The following is a 10,235-nucleotide window of genomic DNA, read 5'->3' as shown; positions in this document are numbered from 1 at the left end:
TACTATTAACGAATCCATTTTGTGAAATTCCGAATTGGTATAAATTCTTTTATCAAATTTTTGGCGCTGTTACCAGGGAATGGTTGCAATGTATGCCTTGACATTGGTTGTGTGAATATATGAATAGTGTAGATAGTTTACTTGCTTTCAATACTTAGTTTGTAGTTTAGATTTCTTTTATACATGTGCTATGACTCCCAAGTTTGATGACTCGGCCTCAACCCAACTCTAGCTTAGCCGAGCTTGACCTTGAGATTGAAAGAACTTTGTTACACACTCGGCAAGCTAGACGGAAGTTAGACTATACGGCTAGTACTTAGGCCTCTCTCACCACGAGCAATCGTGAGCGACCAAGGTTCCCACTTTTGCAACAGAAAAGTAGAGGCACTACTCAAGCGCTATGGGGTATTGCACAAGGTTGCGACTGCTTGCCACCCCCAAACCAACGGACAATCAGAGGTGTCCAACCGGGAGATTAAGCAAATTTTGGAGAAAGTGGTGAATCCACAAAGGAAGGACTGGAACTCTCGGTTGGGAGATGCACTATGGTCATATAGGACGGCCTATAAGACCCCGTTGGGGATGAGTCCCTTTCGGATTGTCTATGGTAAGGCATGCCACCTTCCGGTGGAGATTGAGCATAAGGCCTATTGGGTGGTTAAGCAGTGTAACATGGATTTCACCAAGGCAGGTATAGCCAGAAAATTACAACTGGAGGAACTTGAGTGCCTTAGGCTAGAGGCCTATGAGAATGCAAGGATTTACAAGGAGCAAACTAAGGCATTCCATGATCATCATATCCGCAAAAAGGATTTCAAAGAAGGTGACGACATTCTCTTATACAACTCAAGACTCTGGTTCATGCCCGGAAAGCTTCGTTCAAGGTGGGATGGTCCATTTAGGGTGAAGGAGGTTAAGCCCTATGTTGTGGTTGAACTATTCCACCCTCAAAGTGGCACAACATTCAAGGTGAATGGCCACCGGGTAAAGAAGTACCATGGCTACAAGTCACCGAAGGAGTTAGAGGTGTTCTTGCTTACGGATGCACCGATAGGAGGGGAAACTTAAGCGCATGACCGTCCAACTTAAGGACGTTAAAGAAAAGTGCTTGGTGGGAGACACCCCACCATGGTAAGATCTTCCTTGTGTATACTTTCTTGCTTCTAGCTTTAGATTCTTGTGAATTTTGTGATTTCTTGGTGTTGTGAGTTTGCTTAGGTATGCTAGCTTTTGTTGATTTTGTTGAATTGTTATGATATTCATGTAGATTTCATTAATCTTGGTATGGATAAATTGATAAGGTTAGAGAAAATGCTTTATTTTGAGTAGTGCATGAATTTGTGAGTGTTTTCTTGACTATCTAGCTTGAATACCTGCCAGGAATGTATTCAAAATACCTTTTCTATGTTGTAAAAAAAAAAAAGAAAAGAAGAAAGGGGGTCCACGCTTAAGCGTGCAGGACGGGTGTGTGTCGCTTGCGTTTTGCAACTCTTCGTACATTTTTCCGAGAGTTGCGCGAACATTGCGTGAGCACTGCACGAAATGCGCGAATGCCTACCCACGCGTACGCGTGAGGCACGCTCACGCGTCGCCTGTCCCCATGTTTGTCCACGCGTGTGCGCTTTCGATGCGTACACGTTGGTCGCTCTGTGTGCAACTCTTGGTACATTTTCCCGAGAGTTGCGCAAACATCGCGCAAGCATTGCGCGCAATGTGCAACTCCTACCACGCATACGCGTGTAGCACGCTCTCGCATCGTCTCGCCTTCTTGCCCACCCACGCGTGCACGCACATGGCACGTACGCATCGGCCGCCTTACATGCCACCCCTAGTACATGACACCCGAGAGTTGCGCGAGCATTACGCAAGCACTGCGCGAAACGCGCAGTTATCTCCACACGTACGCTTGCTGTGACGCGTACGCGTCCGTTATCTGTCTACCAATCCACGCGTACACGTGAATGGCGCTCACGTGACCGTCTTCTTGTCACGACCCACCCACGCGTGCGCGCACACGTGCGTGAATGGCGCTCACGTGACCGTCTTCTTGTCACGACCCACCCACGCGTGCGCGCACACGTCATAATCATGACGTCACTTATAATGCGCCCTGTTTGAGTTTTCCCTCTTCCACTCTCTTCTTCCTCTCCTCCTCCTTTCTTCTTCCTCCCTTCTCCTACCACCTTGTCTCCGCCCACTACCACCGGCGACCACCACTTCCGGCGGTCCCACTTTCTCTCCCCTCTTCTCTCTCTTCCGTCGATTGTCCGATGTGCCTTGTATACAGCGCGCCCTTTTTCACTCTCTTTCTTTAATTTCCTTCCTCCATTACTTCTTCCTTTCTTCTTCCCTTCCTCTTCACCACTTCTCTCGCCCACTATCACCGGCGACTTCACCCATCGGCGACCACCACTTCCGGTGGTCCCACATTCTCTCTCCTCTCTTTTCTCCATTTCTTTTCTCCTATCTCCACTTGCACCTTACCTTCTCTTTCTCCTCTCAAGGTCATATTCTTCCCCATTCTCTTTGTCTTTGCTTTATTTCTTTTCTTCTTAGTTGCATTTATTTACTCTCTTTTATTTCTTTTAGTTGCACCTTGTTAAATTTGTTCTTGTTTATTTGCTTTCTTTATTTTTTTCCCATTTTCCATGGGTTTTGAAATTTAAGTTAGCTCTTGCATTGATGGGTTAGTTTGTTATCTTTTAAATCCTTCATGATTATGTAATGTTGTTTTGATGTTGGGTATATCATTTTGGGGTACTGCATTTTTGCATTTATTCAATTTGCTTATTGCTTGAATGTGTACACCAAGTGTTTGTTGAATTGTACCTATCACATTTTTAGTCAATTTTGACACTATGCTTTCAATTTGGTGCTCTTCTCTCAATACACTTTCTTTCTTATTGTACATCGAGCTCATTGCACTTCATCTTTACCATTCATATGCTCATACCCATGACTTGCTTCCTTAGGTCATATTGCAAGAATTGTGTTTCAACCCTCTCTAACTCCACTTTATTCCTTTTGCATGCTTTATTGTCTTGGGGTTAGATTAGGTAATTGATTTTCCTGCGCTTTTTATCTTTCTTGCATATGTCACTTTGAATTGCTAGTGATGCTTGAGTTTATTCTTCTCATGCCTTACTTGCATGCCTTTCTCACTCTTGCATCCCATGCTAGTGGATTGCTCCGTGTTTCAATGGTTGTCTTACTTACATGTTGCAGCTGTCATGTTTTCAAGATACCTATTCTTTTGTGGCACTTTTCTCAATTGCATGTTATAATTCAAGTGTGGTTTTTTTGAGTTTAATGTCTTCTCTTTTTCCTTTCCTTTTTCAGATGGCCATAAAAAAGGACAAGAAAAAGGCACTGAAGAAGCCACCTACCAAAAGGGCACCTCAAAGATCCACCACCAAGGCGCACCATGCACCCAAGGCTAAGCTTTTCCCCAATAAGGCGTGAAGCATCATTAATATTGATGAACAAGAGAAGGACAACCCTGTGAGGGACCCCACTAGGTTTCCCAACCGCTATTGTGAGCTCATGTTCCCCATCATGATTGCATGGAATTATCATTTTGAACCTCTTTTTACCCCTCCGGATCATATAGTTTAGTTTGTCATACCTCGCATTGAGCGGTGAGGATGGGAATTTCTCATGCGGAGGCCACAAAAAGCCAACCTCTCGTGGGTGGTGGAGTTCTACACCAATTACCACTCCCCTTCTCTTCAGACTATTTTTGCGCGCCGGAAGCAAGTTTTGGTTTCGAAAAAAGCTATTCAAGAAGTACTTAGAGGCTTACCCGTGCCAAATGAGGTAGATGGTTACCAAGAGGCCCTCCGGCAGTGTGATTACTTCAATTTTGTTTTTGATTAGGACGCTGTTTGCCGGGTTATTGCCAAACCGGATACATTTTGGACCCGAGGGAGACTCAGGCCCCGACCTAAGGGCATTCTTGCGCGCTTTCTAACCGTAGAGACTCGAGCATGGACCCAGATCTTGTCTCATTGCGTGTTTCCCAGCACTCACAAGATGTTGATCACCGCGGACCTAGCCTTGCCAGTTTGGTGTATACTCACAGAGTGGCCGGTTAACATTGCTCGCCTCATCCAACAAGCCATGGGTCGTGTTCATGCCAAGGGTAACCTACCTTTCCCGCCTTGGTGACAGAGTTAGTTGCTACTGCTGGTGTTCCCCGGGAGTCTAAGGATCGGAAAGCAATGATTCCGGTAGAGGGCGACGTCGTCCCAACCGGAAAATATCTCAAGCCTCCGGTGGAACCCGGAACCCTGGATATAGCTATCCCCTCGGATATCCCTACCACTTCTTCTACACCACAAGGATCTTTCTACCAACGGCTTGAGGATCTCCATAAGAAGATGGATAGATATGAACGGCGGAATCAACGCTGGTTTGCTTATATAAAGAAGCTTTTGAGTTTTGTGACCCCATCTATGGAGGAACTGGAGATCTCCACATCCACCTTGTACTTAAGTGAAGAGAGCATTCACGAACGGGATAGTGGAAGTTCCAAACCCTACCACCCCTTGCACCTTGCTAGTAGCACGGAGGACCGTGCCAATTCTTAAGTGTGGGGAGGTCGTTTGACCGATCTCCATGGGTAATAATCTCCTCGTTTCAACATCTATGGACTTTAAATCTCTTTTGTTTTGTTAATTAGGACACCTTGCATGTTTAGTTAGTTTTTCTTGTTAGGACTACTTGGTTAGGGTGATGACTTCTTTTCCAAGAAACTGTTTTAGGGCACCTTACGAATTTTGAAAAAAAAAATTTTTGCGATAAACTTGCTTGAAGAATGAATTTTTGGAACATGGTTTTTGAGCTAAGAACACAAGCATGTGAGTTTTGAGCCTTACGGTGTGATTACATTTTATAACCACTTATTTCCATTCTTGTGTGCATTATTCTCTCTCTATGATTGTGATCTTTGATTTGTTGGATTCTTTATGTCCATTATTCCATGTATGAATGCATTTATATGATTGAGGCTATCATTTTATTTAGCCCACTTACCCAAATAGCCTACCTTTCATCAACCATTGTTAGCCAAATTTGAGCCTATTTAATCCCTTTTGTTCTAAATTTTACCACATCACTACCCCTAAGTGAAAAACAATAAATGTCACTTAATTTGAATCTTTGATTAGCTCAGGCTAGTGAGGGTGTGTATCATTTAGGTATGGGAAACTTAGGACATTGGTTGAGGTAAAAGCGTATTTTGTATTTTTGTTGAAAATCATGGAATTGGGTACATATTCATGCACTAAATGTAAAAACCATATACATTGATGCCCTTGTATATACTTTATTGCAAAAAGAAAAAAATGTGTGAAAAAAATGTGTAGAAAAAGAAATATAAAAAATGCAATAAAAAGGGGACAAAAATGCCCCAAAGTAAAATAATAATAACAATGCATAAGGAATGTGAATTAAAAAGAATGCATGAGTATATGAAAAAGTGAGAATCATGGGTAGCTAGGTATTGTATTAGAATTATATAGGTTGTTTTATGTGTTTGGTGAGATCTTAGGTTAATCAAAATTCAAATTTCAAGCTGACTTGACCATATACATCCCTACCTTTACCCTAGCCCCATTACAACCTATGAATAAGTCCTTATGATACTTGTACGCATGCATTGAGTAATTATTGATTGTAAGATGAAAGACAAATCTTGGAAATCATGATTAGGGGAGGATAGATTCACCCTTGACCAAGTAGATAGATACATTTATATTAGTTGCATGCATTCATTTAGGTAATTTGCACTTCATGAATCCTTTTCTCCCATGGTCTTTGGTCTTTTTATTTTTATCATGAGGACATGCTTGGTTTAAGTGTGGGGAGGTTTGATAAACCCCAATTTTGTGATTTACATTGTGTAGAATTTAGTGGATTTTGTCAATATTTTCCACACTTATTCATAGAAATTGCATGGTTTTGTGTTCTCTTCCTCATTCTGCTTCATGATGGAAAACATGCTTCTTTTACCTTAAAAATGCCATATTTTGATCCTCTTCTATTATAATTCGATGCCGTGATATGTTTGTTGAGTGATTTCAGAGTTTATAGGACAAGAATGACCTAGAAGAGAGAAAGGAAGCATGCACAAGTGGAAGGAACATGAAGAATTGGGTTTGGAGAATCGACTGCGACGCGCACGCGTAGCCCATGTGCACGTGTGTGTGCAAGGAGCAAGGCATGGCGCGCGAGAGTGACGTATCTGCATGGATTGGCGAATTCCCCATCGATGCGTACGCGTGATTCGCGAAACTCAGGCCACGCGTACGCGTGACGAGCAGCACGTAACCTCATTAATGAAGTCATGGTTGGCAATTTCTGAGGCTCTGCAAGCCTAAATTCAGCTGGATTCTACATGGAAAAGACCCAAGAACTCTAGGAAGAAAGGGGGGTGGGATCATTCATTATACACTTAGACATAATTTTGGCTAGTTTTTGTTTCTTGTTCTTCTAGAGAGAGAAACCCTTATCCCTCTCTAGATCTAGTTTGATTTGATCTTCCCTTGTTGAATTTTGAATTGGGTTTTGTTAATTTCTAGTTTTGATTACTTAATTTGAATTCTCTAGTATAATTTTGTTGAGATCTTGTGTTAGATTTATGTTTTCTTATTATTTCCCATTTTCTATTCATCTTATGAACTTTGTGGATCTTGAATTTCTAATGATACATTGATGTTTTCCATGATTAATAGTGTTGTTTGAGTGGTTTTCCATTGATAATTATTAGCGGGTACTTTCAAATTCCAATTTAATTGCAATTTGAATATGTCTTTTATTAATGCATACCATGTGTTTGATGAAATGTTTCCCTTGATGATGGAGTAGTTTTCTTTGCTCTTGATCTAGGCTAAGAAAATTGGGCAAACTTGAGTCATTGGATCTAATGGATTTGGTAATTTGAAAACCCTTAGTAGTCAATTTGATAATCATTGACACTAGCCTACTACTAAGTCAATTAGTAGCTAGGTTAGGACTTATAGATTGATGTTGATCAAGCTATTTGATATACTTCAAGTATAGAAGTAAACTTAATGAGCTTGGTTCCTCACAATTGTCAAGATATGGTTATTAGACAAGGATGGTGACCCCAATTCCTATGCCTAGCCAAGAGTTCCTTTTATTATTCATATTTAAAAACCAAAAATTTCAATTGCATTAATTATAGTCTGTAATGAATGATCCCCCCTTTTCCCCTAGAGTTCTGATGAGCGGATAATTTATACGCTTTTTGGCATTGTTTTTAGGTAGTTTTTAGTATGCTTTAGTTAGTTTTTATCCAAAAATCACATTTCTGGACTTTACTATGAGTTTGTGTGTTTTTCTATGATTTCAGATATTTTTTGACTGAAATTGAGGGACCTGAGCAAAAATCTGATCCAGAGGCTGAAAAAAGACTGCAGATGCTGTTGGATTCTGACCTCTCTGCACTCGAAGTGGATTTTCTGAAGGTACAGAAGCCCAATTGGTGCGCTCTCAATTGCGTTGAAAAGTAGACATCATGGACTTTCCAGCAATATATAATAGTCCATACTTTGCCCGAGTTTTGGTAACACAAACTGGCGTTTAAACGCCAACTTTCTACCCTATTCTGGCGTTAAACGTCAAAACTGGCATAAAAGCTGGAGTTAAACGCCCAAACTGGCATAAAAGCTGGCGTTTAACTCCAAGAAAAGTCTCTACATGTGAAAGCTTTAATGCTCAGCCCAAGCACACACCAAGTGGGCATGGAAGTGGATTTCTACATTATTTACTCATTTTTGTAAACCCTAGGCTACTAGTTCTCTATAAATAGGACCTTTCACTATTGTATTTTCATCTTTGGACATTTAGTCCTTAGACCTTTATACTTTTATACACGTTTGGGGGCTGGCCATTTGGTCATGCCTGGACCTTGTTCTTATGTATTTTCAACGGTGGAGTTTCTACACCCCATAGATTAAGGTGTGGAGCTCTGTTGTTCCTCATGAATTAATACAAAGTACTATTGTTTTTCTATTCAATTCAAACTTATTCTTATTCCAAGATATTCACTAGTTCTTCAACCTGATGAATGTGATGATCCGTGACACTCATCACCATTCTCACCTATGAATGCGTGCCTGACAACCACTTCCGTTCTATTTGCAATAGCTTGAGTATATATCTCTTAGCCTCCATTCCATAAGATCAGAGTCTTCATGGTATAAGCTAGAATCAATTGGCAGCATTCTTGAGATCCAGAAAGTCTAAACCTTGTCTGTGGTATTCCGAGTAGGATCTGGGATGGGATGACCGTGACAAGCTTCAAACTCACGAGTGTTGGGCGTAGTGACAGACGCAAAATGATCAATGGATCCTATTCCGACATGAGTGAGAACCGACAGATGATTAGCCGTGTGGTGACAGCGCATTTTGGACCATTTTCACTGAGAGGACGGACGGTAGCCATTGACAACGTTGATCCCCCAACATACAGCTTGCCATGGAAAGGAGTATGAATGATTGGATGAAGGCAATAGGAAAGCAGAAGTTCAGGAGGAACAAAGCATATCCATACGCTTATCTGAAATTCCTACCAATGAATTACATAAGTATCTCTATCTTATTTTATGTTTTATTTATCTTTTAATTATCAATTCCCCATAACCATTTGAATCCGCTTGACTGAGATTTACAAGATGACCATAGCTTGCTCCAAGCCGACAATCTCTGTGGGATCGACCCTTATTCACGTAAGGTATTACTTGGACGACCCAGTGCACTTGCTAGTCAGCTGCACGGAGTTGTGTGAAAAGTGTGCGATCATGATTTCGTGTACCAAGTTTTTGGCGCCGTTGCCAGGGATTGTTCGAGTTTGGACAACTGACGGTTCATCTTGTTGCTCAGATTAGGTAATTTTATTTTTTTTAAACTTTTTTTCGAAAAATAAAAAAAAAATATATTTTATTTTGTTCTACATAATTTTTAAGAATAAATTCTAGAGTTTCATGATGATCTGTTGAACTCTGGCTGGCTGTGAAGCCATGTCTAATCTTTTGGACCGAGGTTTCAACTTATCATTACAAGAGCTTGTTGATTTCTATCAATCTTGCTGTTGAATGTAATGATCTGCTAAAGCTTGGCTGGCCATTAGCCATGTCTAGTGTTTTGGACCGAAGCTTTCACTGAAAGCTTGGTTGGCTAGTAAGCCATGTCTAATTCCTGGACCGGAGTCTTAGACTAACATTGCATAATTCCTGGAATTCTCATTAAGAATTTTGAATTCCTTATTTTCTTTTTCCAAATAATTTTTGAAAAATACAAAAATATTTAGTAAAATCATAAAAACTAAAAATAATTTGTGTTTCTTGTTTGAGTCTAGTGTGAATTTCTAAGTTTGGTGTCTTGCATGTTTTTTTTTTAATTTCCTTGCATTTTTCGAAAACATATGCATTATGTTCTTCATTGATCTTCAAGTTGTTCTTGATGATTTTCTTGGGTCTGATCTTTAAATTCTCTTGTTTAGTGTCTTTTGTTGTTTCTCATGTGCATTCTCAATTTATTAGTGTCTCTAATATGAAAATTTCTAAGTTTGGTGTCTTGCATGCATTGTTTATTTGATCTCAGTCTTTCATGATTGGTTTCATTTTGTTGTTGTTCTCTCTCATCATTAAAAATTCAAATTTTTTTTTCAAAATTATGTATTTTCAAGTCAATAATATAGAGAATTGAAGATTCAAAACATACAGCAGAAAAATTACAGAGAAAAAGTTGGGCGTTCAAAACGCCTAGTGAGGAAGGAAATCTGGCGTTTAAACGCCACCCAGGGTACCATTAAATGCCCAAAAGGGTAGTAATTTGGGCATTAAATGCCAGAATGGATACCATTCTGGGCGTTTAACGCCAGGACAGTACAAGGGAGGTAAGTTAGTTTTTAATTCAAATCTTTTTCAAATATTCATAATTTTTCAAAATCAAATATTTTTCTTATTATTTTTTCAATCATATCTTTTTCAAAATTAAATCTTTTCCATTTTTCTCTCATTATTTTCGAAAATCCTTTCTAATAATTAATGATTTGATTCAAAAACTTAAAGTTTGTTACTTTCTTGTTAAGAAAAGTTCAATATTTGAATTTTAGAATCATATCTTTTAAATTTCTTGTTAGCCAAGTCATTAATTTTAAAATCAAATCTTTTTTTATTGTTTTTCAATCATATCTTCTCAATCACATA

The 10,235-nt window shown here is 39.8% G+C and overlaps 1 protein-coding gene across 1 annotated transcript; it reads left to right on the top strand.

The window, feature by feature from the left end:
- LOC107636896 lies at window positions 673-1,068 on the top strand. The gene has a single exon (XM_016340367.1). It carries the CDS (start codon window positions 673-675, stop codon window positions 1,066-1,068), a length of 396 nt encoding a protein of 131 aa, XP_016195853.1.

This window comes from Arachis ipaensis, chromosome B04, assembly GCF_000816755.2.
Source record: "Arachis ipaensis cultivar K30076 chromosome B04, Araip1.1, whole genome shotgun sequence".
Classification (NCBI taxonomy): Eukaryota; Viridiplantae; Streptophyta; class Magnoliopsida; order Fabales; family Fabaceae; genus Arachis; species Arachis ipaensis.
The sequence above is the reverse complement of the archived record's forward strand: the minus strand, read 5'-3'. Positions and strand labels throughout refer to the sequence as shown.